This window comes from Passer domesticus, chromosome 8, assembly GCF_036417665.1.
Source record: "Passer domesticus isolate bPasDom1 chromosome 8, bPasDom1.hap1, whole genome shotgun sequence".
In the NCBI taxonomy this organism is placed as follows: domain Eukaryota; kingdom Metazoa; phylum Chordata; class Aves; order Passeriformes; family Passeridae; genus Passer; species Passer domesticus.
Window position 1 is genome coordinate 3,091,718 of NC_087481.1, and position 23,357 is coordinate 3,115,074.

Here is a 23,357-nt window from a genome sequence, read left to right on the forward strand (position 1 = left end):
CGAAAAGATGGCACTGACATCAGGCTCTGCCCTTGAGGCCCCGATCCCTTGGGCTGTTTGGTTGTGAGCGGTGATGGATGGGAGCTTTGGCAAATGGGAGACGGCAGAGGTGGGAACAGCCCATTCAATCCCTCCAGTCCCTCTCAGTATTGCCCAGTTCATCCCCAGTACAACCAAGCACATCCACTATGCCCCTCCAGGCCCTCCCAGTAGAGACCATTTGTCCCAATACACATAAGTTCATTCCCAGTCCCTCTCAGTTCCTCCCAATGCCATCCACAGTATGCCCCAGTGTCTCCCAGTCTTCCCTGCAATGTCCCATGCCCCAGTGTCACTCCCAGTATATCCCAGTATGTTCCAGCATGTCCCACTGTGTCTCAGTGTACCCCCACAGTCCATCCCAGTCCATCCAGATTCTCCCTCAGCATTCCTTGTGTTCTCAGGTTGTCCCAGTCCTCCGCAGTGTTTCCAAGCACAGTTTAATTTCTCAGGGTTGCCGTGGCAGCCAAACCCAGCAGTGGGGTCAGGGCAGTGTCCATGGCCACAGCCCCTTGCAGTGGCCCAGTGCAGCTTGGGCTGATGATCCACCCTCACAGCTGGCCCAGGGCAGCTCTGCAGTGGTTTTGGTGGCACCTTGGGCTGGCACACACCTGAGGAGTGTGTCTGTGTTCAGTGGGGAAACTCAGGAGTCTGAGATTGCTTCAAAAAAGCCCAAAAAGGGAAAACCCCTCTTAGGCTGAGTGCAGCCAGCTCTACAAGCACAGCAGGTCCCAGGTGAGTGAGGACAGACAGGATGGGGGTGGGGAACGTGGAGCAAGGTTGTCCACACTGGGTCAGAGCTCAAGGCACAGCTTCTCTGAGCAGGCCAGAGCTCCTGAGGAGAGACCCTGGGTCAATATCAATCACAGAATGCTGCAAATGCCTCTGCTCTGAAGAGAAATGTAATAAAATAAACCCTTTAAAATAGGCATGTGTATGTCTTACAAGCTCTTTGAAATATTTCTCCATAATTGGACTTGGAAAACTTTAATGACTCTCTCAGGGCTTTGGTGTTGTTTACATCAGACTTAGTCCCTGAGAGAGTCTTCAAAGAACTTCTCTAAAACTCAAAGTTAAATTTAAACTCCGAAGTTTCTTGAAGTTTTAATGAGTCCCACTGAGGGACATGACTGAAAAAGTGTCCCCAGGTTGCAGCCAGAGCAGAACACTGGAGGCAGTGATGACAGCTGGGGACAAACCAGGCAAAGGTGTCTCTGGTGCTGAATAAACCTGGATGTGTTTCAGGAATGCAGAGGGCCAAGGCCTGAGCTCCAGCCCCTGACAAGGCATATCCTGTCCCTCCGTCCTTGCTCAGGGCTCTTCCCAGGATGGGCTCTGGCATGTGGGGATGTGCAATGCCAAGGGCAGCACCATGGGGCGGCCCCGGCCAGGCTGCTGAGCGGGGACAAGCAGCCACCCTGTGATGTCACACAGCCCCTAGGATGTCACACAGCCACCTGTGATCTCATACAGCATCCTGTGATGTCACAGAGCACCCTATGATTTAACACAGCCACCTGTGATGTCACAGCCCACTCTGCAATGTCAAACAGCACCCTTGTTTTGTCACAGAGCCAATTCTGGGATGTCACCCTGGAATGTCATGCAGCTGCATTGTGATGTCCCAGAAGACTCTGTGATGTCAGAAAGTTGCTTTGTGATGTCACAGTCTGTTCTGTGATGTCACAGTCTTCTCTATGATGTTACTCCGTCACGCGGTAATGTCACAACCCACTCGCTGATGTCACAGAGCCACCAGCTGTTACGTCCGGATCTGCTCTATGGCCTCATGCCCTACTCCATGATGTCACAGACAGCTCTGTGATGTCACAACACCCTCAGTGATGTCACAAAACCCTCTCTGTGATGTCATACTGCCACTCTGTAATGTCACAGCACACACTTTGACCTCAGTCTCCACTATGATGTCATACAGCCATGCCATGATGTCACAGCCTGCTTTGTGTTGTCACACAGTCTCCTCTATGATGCTGTAGCTGCTCAGTGACCTCACACAGCAAACTCTGTGATGTCATAGTCCAACCTGTGACCTCACACAGCCCACTCTGTGCTGTCACACAACCCCTTGCTGACATCACAGCTGCTCTGTGCCTCTAGGACACAGCCACAGAGGTGCCGCTGTGACACAGCCCCCTCTGGGACATCCCCCAGCCCCTGCCAGTGCTGAGCACCTGTCAGCTCTGGCTGTGCCCTGCTGGTGTCCCTGAGCTGCCCTGGCAGTGCCCCAGCCCTGCTGGGCTGTGCACAGGAGCTGCTCCTGGCTAGAGCTGTCTCTCTGCAGCGCTGCCCTTGCCAGGAGCTGCCTCTGGGCCAGGAGCCCGGCCCAGCTCAGCAGCACAGACACAGCACAAGGACTTTAATGACCCTCAGGGGCTTTGTGCTCTTTGCATCAGACTCAGTCCCTCAGAGTGTGCTCAAAAACCTGTCAACATCTCAAAGTCAGATTGAAAAACAGAAGTTTTCTTGAAGGGATAATGGTGCCCATTGAAGGACACAACTGAGAAAGTGTCCCCAGGTTGCAGCCAGAGCAGAGCACTGGAGGCAGTGATGACAGCTGGGGACAAACAAGGCAAAGGTGTCTCTGGTGCTGAGCAAACCTGGATGTGTTTCAGGAATGCAAAGGGCCAAGGCCTGAGCCCCAGCCCCTGGCCAGGCAGATCCTGTCCCTCCCACCTTGCTCAGGGCTCTTCCCAGGATGGGCACTGGCATGTGGGGATGTGCGATGCCAAGGGCAGCACCATGGGGCAGCCCCTGCCAGGCTGCTGAGCAGGGACAAGGAGGCAATGAGGCTCCAGGCCTGCAAGGGTCACTTATCTCCTGCTCCTGGCTCAGGTCCAGGGCCAGCAGCCATGGCCAAAGTGCTGCCCAAGTTGGCTCTGTCAATGCCTTGCAGCTGCTGCCCATCCCTGTGCCCTGTGCAGCCCAGGCTGTCCTACGGTGTCCCTGCCCTGTGCCTCTGTCCCTGCAGGCTGTTGTCATCCCCCGGCTGCCCCACCTGGCTGGCCTCTTCCTTTGCTGACAGCTCTGCCTCCTGCCTGCCTCTGCCTGCCCACACAAAGCCTTGGGCTGCTCCAGGCTCCTTCTGCACCACAGCCCTGCCCTGGGGGAGGAAATTCCTTTCTCTTCATGTCCAGTTTGGGCCTCCCCAGCTGCCCTTGTGTTGTGTTCCACTGCAGTAAGCAGCAAAACCACTCCCCCAGACCCCAGAGTCTCAGACCTCAGGCAGGCATCGATGACCAACAGGGAAAGGAAGGCAACAGGATGGGTACTGGTTTAGAAAAGCACAGGATCCTTTATTGTGCCAGGTACCAAGACAAGAAATTAAGGGGGAAAGGGGGTGGTGGCTTGTCATGGGTTTTATATGACAGGGTAGGGGTGGAGTTTAGGGTCGGGGTCCAATCGCAGAAGGAGCAGGGGACTGCAAAGGAGTGGATTGGGGAGGACAAACAATGGAAAAATGTGTGGCGGGCACTTTTCAGTAGAATTTGAACCAATGAGGTTACAGAAAAGGAAAAATGTTCTGTGGCCACTCCTTATTTGACCAGATGGGATGGAGTGTCTTTTCCTGGACTTGCAGAGGCATGCCCCACAGGGTGGAGGGACGGAATCCTCTTTAAATCACGCCCCTCACCCGATGCTGTCTGTCTGGGTAGAATGCCTGCTTCCTGGGGCGGGGGAACTCTACACCCTTGGTGCCATTATTTCTTTCTCTGGGTGTTTTACACAATGAAGAAAAACTCCAGCCTCTCTGAAACCACCCTTCAGTCCCTCTCAGGCTGCTCCTGTTCTGTCCTCATTCTCCACACCACTGAGCCCAGAGCCACCACCTTCTACCTGCTGGTTATGTGATGAGGCCTCCAAACCCCATCTTGGGAGATTTTTGGTTACTTTCCAAGGTCTGTGAAAATGGAAAAATAGTGGTCAACATTATTTAGTCCCACATCTTGCAGTAACAGAACAGGAGTCAATATCACTCAACTGAATGAGGGTGGATTTACATTTGTTAAAACGAGGAAATATTTTACAATGATGAGAGTGGCACAAAACTGCAACTGTTTTTCCAGAGAACTGCATTCCCCATCCCAGGAATTGTCCAAGAGCAGGAGCTTTGTGCAGCCTCACCCAGTGAAACAACCTCATCCCCAAGCACAGAATTCCTGTTGTGTGGGTTCTCTGATGTGCTGGGTGCCCTCACAACGCTTCTGGCCAGAATGTCTGCTGAGGGCAGCCAGGCTGCTGCAGGGGCAGTGACCTCACAGCCATCACCATGGCAGCCCTGTGCCCTGGGCCTGGCTCTCCCCTTTCCTCTGCCCCTGCCTTCTCTCTGCTGGCATGAAGGGTTTTGTCATTCATATCTTGTCCCCAAGGTGCAGTGGCCAATGGCTTCCCAGGCAGGCTCCTGGAGCAGAAGTGGCTTTTCAGAGCCCAGGCAGAAATGAGCCCTGAGGCAGCAGCTCTGCAGTGCTGGCCACCAGGCCGGGCTGCCAAGGGAGGCTTCTGGCCATGGCCTGCAAGCAGCTGCTGCTGCCAAGGTGCCTTTGGTGCCTCAGGCTCTGCCTGGCACAGCTCCCAGCACGGCACTCTGCCCTTGTGCCCGAGCCCTTCCCTGTGCTGGGGCTGGCCTGGGGCTTTTCCTGCAGCGGGACCTGCCCTGCTCCTGGCACAGGAAAGGCAGTTCCTGCTGGAGCAGGAGGCTCTGCCTGCAATGGGCTCCAACAACTCCAGCAAGGCCCTGTTGACATCAAAATTGCTTCCTGGAGCACTATATGCTAACAATTGTTATAGCTCCTATACTGTGGAGTAAATAACTCTTTTTTAAAATTTAATCTGTGGTGTAAACAAACCATTCTGTCTAATCATGATCAGAATCAATCAGAGCTGTATTTATATCAATTTATCTAGTATTCCATCGATAATCCTGTGGGACAAATTGCATTAAGGTTCAATTCTACCTGTCTAATCTTTTACAGCTTTGACAAAGTCTGGGGCTGGGATTGGATCCAGCCACTCCCACTCTCCTCTAATAAAATAAATTTTGGAAGTCTAGGGGTCCTGCAGGGGTTTGAGGATCCATGGTGTCTGTTGGGTGTCATTTCTCCATCTCATGACTCATCAGGAGTTTCTCCAAAAAATAAATAAAGCTTTTGCCTGAAGCTCCCACTGTGCCCATGACAGGAGCCCCTGTGAGTGTCTGGGACATCCCAGCTCATTGGCAGCCTGGGGACTCCTGGGATGTCACCGTGGAGCCCCCGTGAGTGCCTGTGACAGATCGGTGCCTTTGCAGCCCAATGTGCCCTGGGATGTCGCCATGGAATGGCTGTGACTGCCTCTGACCACAGGGCTCTTTACCATCCCCAGAAACCCCTGGGAGGTGTCCATGGAGCCCCTGTCTCTGCCTGTGACATTCCAGCTCTTGAACAGCGTGGAGACTCTTGGAAAGTCCCCATGGAACCCCTCTGAGAGCCTGTGACAAATCTGATCCTTAGTGGGCAACCACCACCAGGCCCCTGTTGCTATGGTCAGTTTCCATGGCATCCATTACCAGGCCCCTGTTCCCCCAGATCCACAGAATTGGCTGAGCTGGGAGGGACCCATCAGGATCCTGGAGTCCAACTGCTGGCCCTGCACAGGACACCCCAACAATGCCAGCCTGGGCCTGGCAGTGCTGTCCAAACGCTGCTGGAGCTCAGAGAGCCCTGGAGCTGGGAGCCTTCCCTGGGGAGCCTGGGCAGTGCCCCAGCAGCCTCTGGGGAAAAGCCTTTTCCTGAGATCCAACCTGAGCCTGCCCCGACTCAGCTGCAGCCGTTCCCTCCAGTCCTGTCCCTGGGCACCAGAGGGAAGAGGTTCCCACAGCCCCAGCCAGGGACCTGCTCCCAAGGCTGCTGCCATGGGCACCAGGGCTTGGTTTCTACTGGCTGAGGTTTAGGACTTCGGGTCCCCAATGTCCTGCTCCTGCTAAAACCGCGCTGCCCTCACTGCCCTCCTGCCTCCCATGGAAAGAACAAAAGGCAAAGGTCCTGGGCTGGGATAAGAACAATTTATTGGGAATAGCAACAAGACAAAGAACAAACAGCAACAGAAACAATATCGATAACCGCAAGGAATAAGAGAAAGGATTTGCAGGAAAAGCTACATTACCACTGACTGCCTCTACCCAACCATGTTTATCCTCGCTCCCGGGAAGGATACCCTTCTCTTCAGGGAGACAGGGAGTCTCTTTCGTGCTCCTATCACTGACCAGAGATGGGAGTGAATGTAATGACAGGGCCATGGCCTGACCCTCATGTTAGGCCCACATCATGTCGTTGGCAAGGGTAGGAAAAGGTACAGGTGTCTTCCCAGCATGTATCACAGGGACCATTGATCACCAGGGCTCTTCCCAACGTGGGTCTTACAGTGGGGGATGAAGCTGCAACTGGGCATGAAGCTCTTCCTGCAACTACGGCATTTGCAGAGCTTCCCTTACTGGTGCCTCCGTTGGTGTTGGGTCAAGTGAGAGCTCTGGGTGAAGCTCTTCCCACACTGGGGACACTTGTAGGGCCTCTCCCCAGTGTGGATGCGCCGGTGGGTGATGAGGGCCGAGTTGTGCTTGAAGCCCTTCCTGCAGTCGGGGCAGCGAAATGGCTTCTTCTTGGTGTGAGTCTGCTCATGCAGGAGGAGATTGGAGCTGGTGGGAAACTGACACGATCCGTCCTAAGGACGTGATTCGTGAAGGTTCTTTTTCACTGATCTCAGGGTGCAAAAAACTGACACGACAAGGGGATTTGCAGTAAAATCAAAATACATGTACTTTTATTAAATAGCCATAGAGAAGATGCGTTAGAGAGAAGGGGAAAGAAGAAAGGGAAAAGAATAAGGAAAAGAAAAAGAAGAGAGGGAGGGCAAGGAGGTATATAGCTACCAGACGTGCGGATGACAAAGTTCCTCGAAGTCCGGTCGACGAAGAGCCTGTCGCCTTCACGTCAGGGGAGATCTCAAAGGTATCAGTCAGGTCTAACCTTTTTTATAGTCCTTTTGAAATGGGGAAGGGGACCCATTTCAAAATAGTCTACAAGGAGTCCATCAGTAGTCCATCAGGAGCAGGTGTCGTCAGCAGCAGATGTCGTAGGCAAGAACCATTGTCTTCTCGGTCCAGTGGTCGCTTGCAAAACTTGCTCCGGTCCCCATGCATACCTTCCCTCACCCTACGGTGGGGATTTCAGTCTCAGTCCTTTTGGGAAGAAGGGGGGAGCTTTTCCATGTAGGGGTCGCATGTCTCAGTCCTTGAGGGAGAACCTTCTCCCATCTCAGTCCATCTGTCACGGTGGTTGATGTACGGTGAATGGAGGGTCCTTTTGTGGTGACCCCCGGGAAGGTCCTTCCAGAAAGAAAGTCCAGCCAAGTCAGAAGGGTGGAGAAATTCCAGCACTAGCATTGCTAGGTGATGCAGGTGAAGGAGAGCACACTGCCCCTTCTCGGGTGCAGTGTTCCATGAGTTGAGCAAACACACCCGTAGGCAATAATCTGGCTTGATGGACCAGACAGACCTGGATTTTCAGAACAGGATCTTTCCCTTTCCCCGGTGGTCTTGGCTTTCATGACGATCGAGAGGCAAAAAAAATGAGGGAAGTTTCGGACAGACTCTCACACCAGGGAAGAGGCATGGCTGAGGCTCTGCAGGAGCACACAGGCTCAGCCCTGCTCCAACATGGGATCCATGGGCCAGGGCACGCTGGGCTTTGCCCCTACAGCTCCCAAGTGTGTCCAGAGAAACTGCAAGGAGAGGCTCACCTCTGTCAGTGGGACCCCTCTGTGCACAGGGACCCCCACTCCTGTGGTGGCTATGCCAGGGACCCCCAGTCCTGGCGACCTGGAGCAAGTGGAAACAACCAGTTTCCAAAATGCTGCCTGTGCCTGAAGCAAATACAAGGAGAACTGGGGTGTGAAAAGTAAAATTTGTTTATTACAGAAAAACAGCAGCAAAAATGCAGAATACATTTACATTGTAAGAATATTTGTAACAACAACAATCGAGAGAACATATATACATAAAAACCTACCTAGCAAAACTATGGGAAACGTATTTACAGATGTCAAAAATAGCCCTACAATCTACATTCTAAAGAACAACAACAAACTGTAGAACATATATATACAAGGGTGGTGTCTCTGTCTGTGCTGTCCATTGCACCTGGAAGAAAAGCAAATGCCACGGTCACTCCAGTCAGGCACAGAGGGTTCTTGCATGTGCCCCCAGGCTTGGCAGACACTGGCACAGCAGCAGGACTCTGCTACCAGGACTGAGCCTGGCTGGGTCTGGCATGGAGCTTGTGTGGAGCAAAGCAGGCACAGGACAGGCTGTGGATGGCCACCAGAATCCAGTGCCCTGGGTACAATGTCCCTGAGCAGGGAGCACCCAGCCCAGCCCCAGCCTGGCAGCAGGAGACCCACTCTGCCTGTCCCGCTGCTGGCATTGCTCTTCATGCCAAGATCATGGCCTCTTCCTCACCTTCTTAATCAATATCCATGTCCTCAATGGACTCTTCCATATCCACATCCATATCTTCTTGCTCATCCATATCCACATCCATCTCTTCTTCATCATCCACATCCACATCCACATCCATCTCTTCCTCTCCAGGGTCTTCTCCGTCGATTTCCATCTCCTCCTCCATATCAATCTTTGTATCTACCTCCATCTCCTCCTCTCTGTCTGGGACAGGCTGCAGAGGTAGCAGAACCTCAGAGTGGGGTCCCTGTCCCACTCCATCCCCACAGAGCTCCAGCCCACCCGGGCAGGTGCGGGGTGTCCACCTCCATGGAATGGCACCATACCTTCCTCAGAACAAAGGGGAGCATCCTGCAGGGCTGGATGAGGAAATCCAGGCAGTCAGGAGCTGTCAGGAATGATGGGGGTATCGGGGGGATAAGAAGAGTGAAAGGCGAGGGCAGGAGCAAGGTGCAGAGCGTGTCAACACAGCAGCCAAGGGTTGTGTTGTGCCCTTTGCTGGGCGCTGGACGTTCCAGCTGGAGCGTGGGCTGTGACATCACAGTTCCCAGGCTCCATCTGAAGTGGACAGTGGAGACCATGGAATGATGGAGTCCCTGAATGGTTGGGCTTGGAAGGGAGCCTGAAGAACAACATCTTGTTCCCAGCTGAGCAGTCTTCCCCCAGAGCAGGCTGCTCAGAGCCCTGTTCCCAAGGATGGGGCATGCACAGCCTCTGTGCACAGCCTGGGCCAGTGCCTCACCAATTTGAATCCACCCATGACTCGGTGTTACCACGCAAACCCTCTACTGGAGCTGAAGGACAGGTCCTGGGTCATGGTAAGAGACCCGGAGACCTGGAAAGTGGAGGGCCCCTTCCAGCTTGTCACCTGGGGAGGGGAATACGCTTGAGTATCCACTCCCTCTGGGCCTAAGTGGGTACCCCTCCAAATGGGTCAAGCCATTTCTACCAAAAAAACGTTTGGCTTGTCAGGTAGTGCAAGTAGAAGATGTTTGTTGGAGGAGGAAGAAGAGACCTTTTTCAGATGATCTCATCATCCTGGAGTAGAACCACCCCCCTTTTTTTGCATTGTACTCACTGATTCTGATTCTTTTCCAGTAAACCCAAACCTAATGGCCCTCATCTGGCTTTGGATCACCGTCATCCTGGTTTTCATCTGGTCCACCATACCACCTGTTGATATGTGGATCATCCCCCAGCCAAAAGTTAACATCTGGAAAGTGCTCACCAAGGTCCTTGACCAGGATCTTCTTTGTTTGACCACTGTTTCAGCAGCACACCCCTTGTCGACCTGCCTTGTGGGGATCCCTTCAAACCTAGATGAGTTTCCTCCCCCTCTCAACAGTTCCCTGAAACTCCTTGCCCATTAGAAAGTTACCTCTCCCCTGGAATTAACCCTAACCTTGTCTGGAGAAATCTCCTCCCCAAATTAAATCATTCAGATTCTGAACCCCTTGAGTTTACCTTGCTCGGCTCCGTGCCAGCCTCAGTTTGTGTCCAATTTCTGTTTTCCCCAGACCCCCTTGATAAATCCTACCTCCCAGTCCTTCAACACAATCAAGATTACACCGCTGGAAACTGGTGCAAAGCCGTTTCCCAAATTTCCATGGCTTCGACTTATGACCACAAATCCCGATCCCTTCCCCGGGGAATTTTCTTAATTTGTGGAGACCCAGCTTGGGCAGGCATCCCCTCTCGCCTGATAGGAGGCCCTTGTTCTTTTGGGAGGCTGACGCTGTTTGCACCCAACAATACCCAAATTTCAAATTGGAAATCTAGAAACGTCACACACAATTCAGCCCATTCCCGGAGAAACCTTCAAGAATTAGATTCTAAGTGTGATTTGGAAATTGTTCATTGGTCCAAACCTAAAGGTGTTGCAATCACAGTCCTTTTACCTTGGGTGGCTGCGACAAAAGCTGCAGGTGAATTAGCTCACCTAGAGTTCTGGGTAGCCAAACAAGCGAACTTAATCTCAGCAGTCCTGAGCGACCTCCTATCAGATGAAGAAATAACAAGGCAGGCAACCCTTCCGAACAGGGCAGCAACTGATTTCCTGCTCCTGCTCCATTACCATCAATGTGAAGTTTGAGGGGCTCTCCTGTCTGAACTTGACATCTAAGGCCAAGGACATCAGGAATACAATTGCACAACTGAAGGACATGGTGCATCAGATTAAGAAAGAGAGTGCAGACTGCCTGGGGGACATTTTCTCCAGATGGGGCCTTTCAGGCTGGGTGGGCTCTGTTTTAATAACCATTCTTTTGTTCTGTTTAGTCATTTTAATTGTCTGTGTTGCTGCCAGCATCATATGGCAGCTAATACTAAAATTTCTTACAAAGATGACATCTTCCCCAAGCATTAACTGAGTGCAAATTCCAACATCAGACCTGGAGGAAGAAGATCAAGACTCCACCGAAGACCATCTGGCTCCTGAGGAGGGCTGGTGGGCTTCTGCCCCACTAGCTCAACCTTGGTTTGGGGACATTTACTTGGAATTTAACAATCAAATTGAATTTACTTCATTTTAAGGACTTGTTTTCTCCTCTTGTGATTAATTTTAAACCAAAAAGGGAGAGATGTTGTGTTGTGTTTTTTTTGGGTTTTTACTTATGCTAAGTTGTATATTGTAAGTTGTTTTGTTCCATTCACCCCTTTAGTTATACAATGGTTCTACCCAGGTTGCCTCCTCCCCCGCAGTCCTTGTCAGTCTCTCTGTCTCCTCCCCTGTTGCCCCAGTTACAAATGCATCTTTTGTTTTGACTGAGCCTGGTGCCCTGTCCATCACTTGGCGACACATCTTCTCCATCTAGAAGCTTCTCTTCTGGGCATCAAGTGATTGGTTTAGGGGGTGGGGCCGCTCCCCTAGTTGCTCTCCATTGGTCCCACAGCAGTGTCCTTCTTTCCTTTTCCACTCCTTCCTGCTCCTCTCTTGGTTGGAGGGCCAACTCCACCCCTGTTGCCACCCCCCTTTATAAGCTGCTGTAAGCCCTTTCCCACTGTCTTCAGTTTCTAGACCTCCTAGACTTTTCATCTCCCTGCTCCTCCCAATAGACCCTGTATCACCAGAAGTCGAAACCCGCTGTCTTCACTCCCGTTGGCATTGGCCCAGACTCCTTCAAGGCATTAGTGCATAAGGCTCTCTCCTTGCAAGCGGAAGCGAGGAGAGTGCCCCCCCTCGCTGTGGCTTGTGTGCCAAAGAGCTAGCCTGGGGCAGCCCTCAAGGAGAGCTTTTGGACTCATGTGGCCACATGTCACAATGATCCCTTTGGTTCCACAAGTTCCTACAGTGTAACAATGCCCTTTGGCTCCACAACGCCTCGCAGTGTCGCAGAGGTCTCCACAGGAAGGAAAAAACTGAGCCCCAGTGGTGCAGTGGCAGATGAGAGGTAGTCACCAGAGGCCAAGGCTAGCCAGACTTGACTGTATTGGCAGATTTGGTCTGGGAGTAAGCATGGGATATAGGGAATTTTAGAGGCAGAATTCCAATTTTGGCCATGGCCACCTAGACAAGAAAAACATTTCTTTTCCATAGGAATGAAAGCACAGAGCCCTAGTGCTTCACAGTCAGATGGGAAGTGGCCCTTGACATGCCAAATTCAGTGGGACCTGTCAGACAGCCCCCAGGAGGCTAAACCTAGCAGACTTGTTCTATGTTCCCTTGATTTCATGAGTCTCCTCAATGTCACAATGTTCTCATGGATTCCATGAGGTCTTGCAATGTCGCAATGGCTTCTTGGTTTAATGAGCCCCAGTAGAGTCACAGTGGTCCCTTGGCTCCATGTGGCCCTTCTGTGTCACAATGGCTCCTTGTTCTTATTGGCCCCACAGTTTCATCATTGACCCTTGCTTCCACAGGGCCCCTGAACTGCACAATGGTCTCCTTGATTCTATCAAGTTCCCCAGTCCCACCATAGTTTCCTTGGATCTCCATTGTTACAACTCACCCATGGTACCATGAGGTTCTGAAGTGTCACCGTGGTCGCTGTCAGGGGCTGGATGAGATCGATGTCCCGAGACACCTCGGGATGCTCGGAATGCCCGTGTGGGGCCAGGCCGGGGTCAGGCCTTGGTTTGTGGTGGGACAGAGCCCCGCCCCACCCTGGCAGAGCTGTCAATCACACAGCAGGGGCTGTTCTAACCAAGCTCTGGTTGGCTGAGCTGTCAATCAATAACACAACCGCTGCACTGGCCGAGCTCTGATTGGCAGAGCTGCCAATCAATCACACATTAGCAGCGGGTGCCCTCCCTGACTCTGATTGGGCAAGCCACTGGCAGTCCCACCCCTGGGGCAGGCCCATGAAGGCCCAGGGGATTAAAAGCTGGAGCACGAGGCCAAGCCCATGGTCTGGATCCTGCCTTCTGCTGGGGTTCTTCTGTTAGTAACACTGGAAACAGAACTGTTGATACTTACATGCATGTCTATCAATTGTCTGTCTTTCTGTTGTTCTGTATTTCTTCTCCTTGTAGTCCTACTTACATGGAACGATTTTGGATATCTGAGGTAGTGGATTCAATCCTTGTGTGGGCCAATCACTTCAGAGCTGGACTTGATGAACTTGTTGTGGGTCCTGTCCTACCAAGAATATTCTTTGCATCTGGCCATGTTGAGAATATCTGGTTGCTGTTTCTCCTGTGCACCAAAGTCAAGGAAAGGAGCCTTTGGTTCCCCCCAGCATTTCAGTGTTCTGGGGTGTTCCAGCCCTGCAGGCTCACAATGGCCTCCTGTTTCCATGAGGCCCTACAGTGCTCCACTGGCCTCTTGTTTCCATCAGGATCTGGAGTGTCACACGGGTTTATGGCATTTGTCCTTGCTGCCCCTCACATCCCCCTGCCCCACAGAGAGCCCCGAGCCACCCGTGAGGGACAGGCCCTGCTGGCCCAGGCTGGGCTCAGGGCTTGGCCTTTCTGCTTCCCCCAGCCAGCCCAGGCCTTGCTCAGCATTGCAGTTCCCTGCCCAGAGCCTTGGGCTCCCTGCACTCCTGGCCTCAAGGATCTGCTCTCACCAGTCCCTGGGGAGCCTTTGGCACTCCCTGCCCTCACTGGGGCCCAGCCATGCTCCAAGGCACTTGGAGTTTTGCTGCTGACTCCTTGAGCAGCTTCTTCATCCTCCTCTCAGTGTGTCGGGGTCCTGGACTCAGCAACAAATCCAACATGGGGATTGTCAAAACAGAGAAAGATCTTGAGGGCTCTTTCTTCAGTGCTCTTCATGTGTCCATGGCTTGTGCAGCTGATTGGAGTCAGTGTAGAGTTCCTTTAAGGATGAAAGATTTCAAAGTGCACCTCATTATTATTTTTTTTCTTTAATCAAGTATTTTTTTTAGGTTCCAGTTCAGAGAAGAGCTGATAGAAGCATTCCCCAGTAGATCTTGATGCTGAATGTCTCCTTGGGAGGTCTGGGCATGTAGAAGAATGAGCCCCTTGAGGGCTGACCCTGTTTGGACAAGCTGCTCCTCACCCCCAGCCTCACCATGTCTGCAATGCATGGCTCCTCCCTCTGGGCAGAGCATCTCACAGTGGGATTATGCAATATTATCAGTCCTGCAGTTACACTCAATGGCCCATTAACAAAAGATATCTCCCTGGAGGGAGGATTGATTTGTTGAAAAGATAAAGAAAACTGCCCAATTAGCAGAAGATAACTGCCCTACCTCTGACAGATGGCAAATAGAATACACACATTATCTCTCAATCCAGAACAGCAGGATTTCAAATTAATAGAATGTATCTTAACATTGCTCAAATCTAACAATAATGAAGTTCTATTTTGCTTAATCTTATCAACCCTGAATTTGCATTACATTAAACATCATAGAATCAAAAATTAGTATCATTAGGAGTTATACATAGAACAAAATTTAACTTATTAAATGATGTTATTAATGGAAAAAAGGCACTGAAAAGTTGAACAATCTGGGATTGAAATAACAGCATGATGGATTTATTGGAGGGATTAAAAGGATAGAAGGTGTGTGTCATGATTTTATGTAAATTAGTTTTGAGAGAAGCCCATGGTAGCCACAAATTTTATGCCAGCATGAATTTACTAATGCCTTTTAAAGTGCAATTTTACTGAAAGAAACAATAATGTGGAATGTGGCAAACTGCCCAGCAAACCAGCAGCTTCTTGCAATTGTATTTTGTGTCATTCCAGATGGTCAATTTACCAGCATTTCTGTTAAAAAACCTCTGGCCAGTGCCATGGTGGGGGGGCCTGGCGGAGCCGTGCCGGGGGCTCGGGGGAACCGCGCCGGGAGCAGCTGAGCCACGCACCCCAAAGCGCCCGCGGTTCCCCCTCCTGCCCCAGAGCCTGTGAATGTGTCTCCGTGCCAGAGGGAAGGGGCAGCAGATCCCCCAGTGCATCCCCAGCAGGACAGCGTTGGCAGCGGGGTTGTCCTGCAGCCAGGGGCCATGCTGGGCTGGGAGATGGAGCAAGAGAGAGGGGGAAAGGGGCACTGACTTCCTCCTCACCTGCCTGGGTGTCTCTGGGCCTCCTTTTCCGTGCAGGATTCTCCTCAATTGGGCCAAGATTTGGGAAGGGGAAAACCTGCTTTGGGGAAAAACAAGGGATGAGCACAGTGACTCTGAAGGTCCTCTGCCCAAGTCACCTGGTGTCCATAAAAACCTTCAAAAAGCAAAAGTGAATCAAAAAAAGCCACCAGGAGTGTCCCATTTCCAGTCTCATCCCTCTGGGGTTCTGGTGGTCCCCTCTCTCAAGGCTGCCGAGGATCCCAGAGCACCTGGGGATCCCCCCTCTCCAGGGTCCTGCTTAGGGATGCTGGGGGCTTTTGGGGTCCCAGGGTCCCCGTCTGCAATCTCCACCCAATCCAGTTACTTGGGGCTCTCTCCTCTCCCCACTGCCCCGTCCTGGTTTAGGGCAAATTTTGGAGAAAACCTCTAAAAGAGGTTTCCTCTAGAGAGCAAATTCAAGCAGCCTCTCCCCCAGTCAATTTGGGAAAATATTTCCTTGGAGAAAAGTTGAAAAACCTGTTTATTTAACAGACAAAGCATTCATGAGCACAGAAAATGACCAATATTAAACAATAAAATCTGTTGCCGCTCCAAAAGAGATGACAAACTCAGAAAGTCCTTCTGTGGGCTGTAGCTCGGCTCACTCAGTCTCTTATCAGTTTCTCCAGCACTGGAAATGCTGTGGACCAGGCCCAGGCCAATGGGCCACAGGTGGAGCTGCCAGTGCTCTCCTGGATGTTCAGAGCAGGTTTAAACAGCTCTAAAGTAAAAGAAAAACCACAGTCCAGGGCACTTATCTGCCTTAGAGAGCTAAAAACTAATTAAAACCAATGGAGAGCCCTGTCCTGCAATCTGTCTGTCCAGGAGCCGGAATATGGAGGAGTGCAGTTTCTTAAAAAACCTGCTCACTTCCTGCCTCCCTTCGGTCTCAGAACCAGCCTTAAAGGTGCAGAACTCATTTCTGGGTTAAACAGATGAAGAGGATATGAGCATGATCCCAGGTTCAGCCCTTCTGGGGGTTTGGGGGTGTCTCTGTCCCTCTGACCCCGATGATGTTTGGTTGGGGTCACACCAGGGCTGAGAGGGACAGAGACCACCCTCGTCTCCACAGGGATGAGATGGTCGGGGAGCCCCACAAGCCCCGAGCACCCTCAGTGGTGAGCGGGACACAGAGCCCCTGGTCCTCAGCCCTGCACAAGCATTCCCTGAGGCCAGAGGGATGGAGACCCCTGAGCATCGCCCAGAGCAAGTGGACAGAGACCCCTGAGCATCCCCTTGGCTGAGAGGGACAGAGACTGCCCCGAGCATCTCCTGGCATGGGGGTGAGAGGGAGGGAGACCCCCAGGCATTCCCTGGGATGAGAATGATGGAGACCACCTCAGGAATGGTCTGGGGTGACAGGGACAGGGACAGCCCCTGAGTAATGGCCTGGGGTGACAGGGACAGCCCCCAAAAGCCCCTCCCAAGCATCCCCCAGGATGAGAGGCAAGAACAGAGACCCCTCGAGCATCCCCTGGGCACTGGACAAAATAAACTTGGCAGAAATCAAATTCAACTCTGCATAAACCACTTTGATGAATATTTGATTTTCCCACAAGTGGCATGTGATGAAAACGCAAACCAATCCCAAGCATTAATAAAACAACAATAGAAGCAATTGTGTGAATATTCCAATTTCCATCGGTTCCTGCACAGTTCCAGCTCAGCTGCTGGCAGGTTCTCGTAAAAGAAAAGTGGAAATTCAGCCCAGTACAGATTATTAAAAGCAAGAGAAAGTTTTGTGTAACTATCACAAATGTGACAGGGATGAAGAGAATAACGATTCTCACATTTGGCAAAGCCCCTAAGCCTGCGAATTTGGGAGTTATTCAGGAACTTGGCTACCTTAGCTGGGCTTCCTGTGGCACTTTAGCAGCCTTGTGTTCCTCACCTTGGGGTCAATGAACCTTGTCAGCCTCACTGAAAATATTTGTTCCGTTTTCTCCAGTGATTTGAACAAACTTTTCAAGGAAGAACAAGAAAATATTTTCTTTACACTGGCTACCCACAACAGCCATTTTCTCACATAACTCGCTTAGGGGAAGATGTGTCCAAATTTCCAAGATTTCCTCCCAAATGAACTACAACCTCCTCAGAGGAGGGAACCATGCTGTTATCAAAGGCTCTTGGGGTCAGACAACAGTGCCTAAACGCACTGTGCCAAAATAATGTTGCAATCCGGTTAAGAAAATGCTTAGAGAGATGCTTCTGCACCAATTAAGGTGCTACCAAGACCAAATCCAAAGTGGATTTTATTGAATAATAAGTGTGAGGTAGAGAGAGATGGAAAAAGAGAAAAAGAGAAAAAAGGGGGTAGGGCAATGTAGTGACAGGAACAGAGATTTTCCCTGGGCCAGGGCAAGATTGACATTGTCCCCTGTGTGTGTGGCTGTCCCAGGGTGGGGGTTTTACACCTGAGCCAGTTTGGGTAAGGGGGGTGGTGTTCACCCCCCGAGCAGGGATTACCCCACTGTTTCAGGTTGCAGTGCAAGATGTAACCAAATGCATGTTTTCAATCTCCATCTTCATAAACTGTTATAAACAGGCAGGGCAGTGTTCTTTATCTCTTCCATGACTCAGCCCTGATAATGCCCTCCAGGGGCTCTCTTCTGTGAATGGGCCATTGAGTGTCCCTGCAGGACTGGTAAAATGATATCATCCCATTGTGGGATGCTCCGCCCAGGGGGAGGAGCCAAGCATTCCTACCTGGATATAACCGGAGGCTTCTGACACCAGGAGCACCTTGGCTACTGGTTTCCCAGAGGAGAAGAGCTCCATAGGCACCACTGGACCTTCAGAGGAAGACCAGACCCTTCTCCAGGATCACTGCCTTGACAGAATCACGATCATCACTGCAACAGGATTGCAGCCACCATTTAATGGGACTGCTACCAGCACCCTGACCAACAGGGTGGCAGGTTATATCCTGACTGTGTCAGTTTAAGGCAGTGTTTCTGTATCATTATCTTGATCTAAATTTCCTTTTTAAATTGTAATTCTGACTTAGACTCTCCCTGTGGTTTGCCTTGAAAGCAGTACAAAACGCCATGTACTCATCCATTGTTTTCCTCCCAAACCAGAATTTCCCATGCCAAAATCTCTTCCAGATGGAGGAGGAGGTTGTGAGGAAGAGGAAGATGCCCTGGGACATGCAGGCAGGTGAGGAGGAAGTCAGTGCCCCTTTCCCCTTTTTTTTTGCTCCATCTCCTAGCCCAGCATGGCCCCTGGCTGCAGGACAACAACATTGGCAATGCCATCCTGCCAGGGATGCACTGGGAGGATTTTCTTCCCCTCCCCTCTGGCATGGAGGCAAATCCCATCCTCTCCTTGCCCTGCCTTCCTCAGACAAGCTGAGAATAGAGACCAGGGAGGACAAATCCCCATGGCAGAACCTCATGGAAGAGGCAGATTTGAGCGGATCCATGGCACAGGAATCTAACAAGGAGGAAAATTCCCTGAGATCCCGCAGGAGGAGGGGCTTCAATCCCAGCCCAGGGTGCTCTGAGGAGGAAAGACCCACCCTGTGCCAGGAAGGTGGACAGAGCTTCAGCCAGGGCTTGGAGCTGGTGGTCCATGAGAAGCTTCCTGATGGGGAGAAGCCCTACAAGTGCTTGGAGTGTGGGAAGAGCTTCAGGCAGAGCAGCACCCTGATCAGCCACCAGATGATCCACACAGGGGAATGGGCCTACGAGTGTGGGGAGTCTGGGAACGGCTTCAGCTGCAGCTCAAAACTTGTCAGGCATCAACGCATCCACACTGGGGAGAGGCCCTACGAGTGTCCTGAGTGCCAGAAGAGGTTTCACACCAGCTCAAATCTCCTCTGCCACCAGCGGATTCACACGGATGAGAGGCCCTTCCGCTGCTCTGACTGCGGGAAGGGCTTCAAGTACAACTCCTACCTCATGAAGCACCAGTGCATCCACACTGGGGAGAGGCCCTACGAGTGTCCCCAGTGTGGGAAGAGGTTTCACATGAGCTCCTGTCTCCTCCAGCACCAGCGGATTCACACGGATGAGAGGCCCTTCTGCTGCCCTGACTGCGGGAAGGGCTTCAACCGCAACTCCCACCTTGTCACCCACCAGCGTATCCATACCAGGGAGAGGCCCTACGAGTGTCCCCAGTGTGGGAAGAGCTTCAGACAGAGCTCTCATTTGAGCAGACACCAACACAGTCACCAGTAAGGGAAGACATGCAAATGCTGCAACTGCAGGAAGAGCTTTGTGCACTGCTCCAACTTCATCCCCCATGGGAGAACCACGTTTGGAAGGGCCCTGGTGATACGTGTTCACTGTGATCCATGCTGGGAAGACACCTGTTCGTTTTCCTGCCCCTGCCAATGACATGATGTGAGCCTGAAGAACATGAGGGTCTGGCCAGGGCTGTGTCATTGCATTCACTCCAAACTCAGGTCATTGCCAGGGGCAGGAAAGGGACTCTCTCTATCTCCTCCTGAGGAGAAGGGTGTCCTTCCCAGGCAGGAGGAAGTTATGGCCAGGAAGATGCAGTCAGTTTTGTTGTAGTTTTCCCTTTTTTATAACCCTTCTGTTGTCAATATTGTTTCTGTTCCTGTTTGTTTTTATCTCGTTGCTGTTCCAAATAAATTGTTCTTATCCCAGCCCAGGATCTTTGGCTTTTGTTCTTTTCATGGGAGGTGGGAGGGCAGCGAGCAGCAGTGCGGTTTTAGTGGGAGCAGGAAATTGGGGAATCCCATTCCTAAACCCCAGCCTGTGGAAACCGAGCATCCCAGCTGGTCCCAGCCCTGCTGGCCATGGCAACAGCCTTGGGAGTGGGTCCCTGGCTGGGGCTGTGGGAACCTCTTCCCTCTGGTGCCCAGGGACAGCACTGGAGGGAACGGCTGCCGCTGAGTCGGGGAAGGCTCAGGTTGGATCTCAGGAAAAGGTTTTTGCCCAGAGGCTGCTGGGGCACTGCCCAGGCTCCCCAGGGAAGGCTCCCAGCTCCAGGGCTCTCTGAGCTCCAGCAGCATTTGGACAGCGCTGCCAGGCCCAGGCTGGCATTGTTGGGGTGTCCTGTGCAGGGCCAGCAGTTGGACTCCAGGATCCTGATGGGTCCCTCCCAGCTCAGCCAGTTCTGTGGATCTGGGATCCCATGACCCATAGCAACAGGGTCCTGGTGATGGTTGCCTGCTAAGGATCAGATTTGTCACAGGCCCTCAAAGGGGTTCCATGGGGACTTTCCAAAAGTCTCCAGGCTGTTCAAGAGCTGGAATGTCACAGGCAGAGACAGGGACTCCATGGACACCTCCCAGGGGTTTCTGGGGATCGTAAAGAGCCGTGTGGTCAGAGGCAGTCACAGCCATTCCATGGTGACATCCCAGGGAACCTTGGGCTGCAAAGGCACCAATCTGTCACAGGCACTCACAGGGGCTCCCCAGTGACATTCCAGGAGTCCCCAGGCTGCCAAAGAGCCAGGATGTCCCAGACACTCACAGGGGTTCCTGTCATGGGCACAGTGGGAGCTTCAGGCAAAGCTTCATTTCTTTGTTGGAGAAACTCCTGTTGAGACATGAAGTGGAGAAATTACTTCCAACAGCCACCATGGAACCTCAAATCCCTGCAGGACCCCTAGACTTCTAAAATTCCTTCTAATAGAGGAGACTGGGAGAGGCTGCATCCAATCCCAGCCCCAGGGTTTGTCAAAGGTTTATGTATAAAAGATTGGAGAGGTGGAATTGAACCTTAATGCAATTTGACCCACACGATTAACGATGGAATACCAGATAAATTTATATAAATACAGCCCTGATGGATTGTGATCATGATTAGTCAGAAAGGTCTTAACCACAGTACTGGGATTATAACAGTTATTAGAATATAGTGCTCCAGGAAGCAATTTTGAAGTCAACAGGGCCTTGCAGGAGTTGTTGGAGCCCATTGCAGGCAGAGCCTCCTGCTCCAGCAGGAACTGCCTTTCCTGTGCCATCAGCAGGGCAGGTCCCGCTGCAGGAAAAGGCCCAGGCCAGCCCCAGCACAGGGAAGGGCTCGGGCACAAGGGCAGAGTGCCGTGCTGGGAGCTGTGCCAGGCAGAGCCTGAGGCACCAAAGGCACCTTGGCAGCAGCAGCTGCTTGCAGGCCATGGCCAGAAGCCTCCCTTGGCAGCCCGGCCTGGTGGCCAGCACTGCAGAGCTGCTGCCTCAGGGCTCATTTCTGCCTGGGCTCTGAAAAGCCACTTCTGCTCCAGGAGCCTGCCTGGGAAGCCATTGGCCCCAGCACCTTGGGGACAAGATATGAATGACAAAACTCTTCATGCCAGCAGAGACAAGGCAGGGGCAGAGGAAAGGGGAGAGCCAGGCCCAGGGCACAGGGCTGCCATGGTGATGGCTGTGAGGTCACTGCCCCTGCAGCAGCCTGGCTGCCCTCAGCAGACATTCTGGCCAAAAGCATTGTGAGGGCACCCAGCACAGCAGAGAACCCACACAACAGGAATTCTGTTCTTGGGGATGAGGTTGTTTCGCTGGGTCAGGCTGCACAAAGCTCCTGCTCTTGTGGAATTCCTGGGGTTGGGAATCCACTTTTCTGGGAAAACAGTTGCAGTTTTGTGCCACTCTCATAATTGGAAAATATTTCCTCGTTTTAACAAAAGTAAATCCACCCTCATTCAGTTTAAAGACATTGACCCCTGTTCTGTCACTGCAAGATTTGGGAGAAAATAACTTTGACCACTTTTTTTCTATTTTCACAGACCTTGAAGAGGACCCAAAAATCTCCCAAGATGGGGTTTGGAGGCCTCATCACATAACCAGGATGTAGAGTCTGATAGCTCTGGGCCCAGTGGTGTGGAGACTGAGGACAGAACAGGAGTAGTCTGAGAGGGCTGGAAGGGTGGTTTCAGAGAGGCTGGAGCTTTTCTTCAAAGAGGATATAAGCATGAGAAGGCAATAATGGCACCAAGGGCACCTGGGGAGGCCCAGACTGGACAGCAGGAGAAAGGAATTTCCCTGCCAGGGCAGGGCTGTGGTGCAACACGTCCCCCAGAAGGAGCCTGGAGCAGCCCAAGGCTTTGTGTGGGCAGGCAGAGGCAGGCAGGAGGCAGAGCTGCCAGCAAAGGAAGGGGCCAGCCAGGTGGGGCAGCCGGGGGATGACGACAGCCTGCAGGGACAGAGACGCAGGGCAGGGACACCGTAGGACAGCCTGGGCTGCACAGGGCACAGGGATGTGCAGCAGCTGCAAGGCCCTGACAGAGCCAACTGGGGCAGCACTTTGGCCATGGAAGACAGAAAGAGCACCAAAGCCCCAGAGTGTGATTAAAGTCCTTGTGCTGTGTCTGTGCTGCTGAGCTGGGCCGGGCTCCTGGCCCAGAGGCAGCTCCTGGCAAGGGCAGCGCTGCAGAGAGACAGCTCTGGCCAGGAGCAGCTCCTGTGCACACCCCAGCAGGGCTGGAGCACTGCCAGGGCAGCTCAGGGACACCAGCAGGGCACAGCCAGAGCTGACAGGGGCTCAGCACTGGCAGGGGCTGGGGGATGTCCCAGAGGGGGCTGTGTCACAGCGGCACCTCTGTGGCTGTGTCCTAGAGGCACAGAGCAGCTGTGATGTCAGCAAGGGGCTGTGTGACAGCACAGAGTGGGCTGTGTGAGGTCTCAGGTTGGGCTGTGACACCACAGAGTTTGTTGTGTGAGGTCACTGAGCAGCTACAGCATCATAGAGGAGACTGTGTGACAGCACAGAGTGGGCTGTGACATCGTGGCATGGCTGTATGACATCATAGGGCAGGCTGTGAGGTCAAAGTGTGTGCTGTGACATTAGAGAGTGGCAGCATGACATAACAGAGAGGTTTTTGTGACATCACTGAGGGGGTTGTGACATCACAGAGCTGTCTGTGACATCATGGAGTAGGGTATGAGGCCATAGAGCAGATCCGGACGTAACAGCTGGTGGCTCTGTGACATCAGCGAGTGGGTTGTGACATCACTAGGTGGCTGTGTAACATCATAGAGAAGACTGTGACATCACAGAACAGACTGTGACATCCCAAAGCAACTTTCTGACATCACAGAGTCTTCTGGGACATCACAATGCAGCTGCATGACATTCCAGGGTGACATCCCAGAATTGGCTCTGTGACAAAACAAGGGTGCTGTATGACATCCCAGAGTGGGCTGTGACATCACAGGTGGCTGTGTTACATCATAGGGTGCTCTGTGACATCACAGGATGCTGTATGAGATCACAGGTGGCTGTGTGACATCCAAGGGGCTGTGTGACATCACAGGGTGGCTGCTTGTTCCTGCTCAGCAGCCTGGCCAGGGCCGCCCCATGGTGCTGCCCTTGGCATTGCACATCCC

The 23,357-nt window shown here is 52.3% G+C and overlaps 1 protein-coding gene and 1 long non-coding RNA gene across 2 annotated transcripts; one reads left to right on the forward strand and one right to left on the reverse strand.

Moving 5' to 3' along the window:
* Positions 1-7,990: 7,990 nt before the first annotated feature.
* On the reverse strand, positions 7,991-9,021 carry LOC135305669 (ribosomal RNA processing protein 1 homolog). Its single transcript, XM_064429416.1, has 3 exons — positions 8,875-9,021; positions 8,549-8,762; positions 7,991-8,230 (listed from the first exon to the last, which is right to left on the reverse strand). The coding sequence occupies exons 1-2, from the start codon at positions 8,896-8,898 to the stop codon at positions 8,553-8,555; spliced, it is 234 nt and encodes a 77-aa protein (XP_064285486.1). The 5' UTR covers positions 8,899-9,021; the 3' UTR covers positions 7,991-8,230; positions 8,549-8,552.
* A 103-nt stretch (positions 9,022-9,124) lies between these two features.
* Positions 9,125-11,082, forward strand: LOC135305733 (uncharacterized). The gene is made up of 2 exons (XR_010366717.1): positions 9,125-9,366; positions 9,647-11,082. It is a non-coding gene; the product is annotated as an uncharacterized LOC135305733 (long non-coding RNA).
* Positions 11,083-23,357: the final 12,275 nt, after the last annotated feature.

Excerpts from the sequence above, each read along its gene's own strand:
- LOC135305669 (XM_064429416.1), bottom strand. The coding sequence starts at position 8,898 with ATGCTCCCCTTTGTTCTGAGGAAG. Across the intron at positions 8,763-8,874 it reads TCCCCTTTGTTCTGAGGAAG|CCTGTCCCAGACAGAGAGGA; the intron begins GTATGGTGCCAT and ends CTACCTCTGCAG.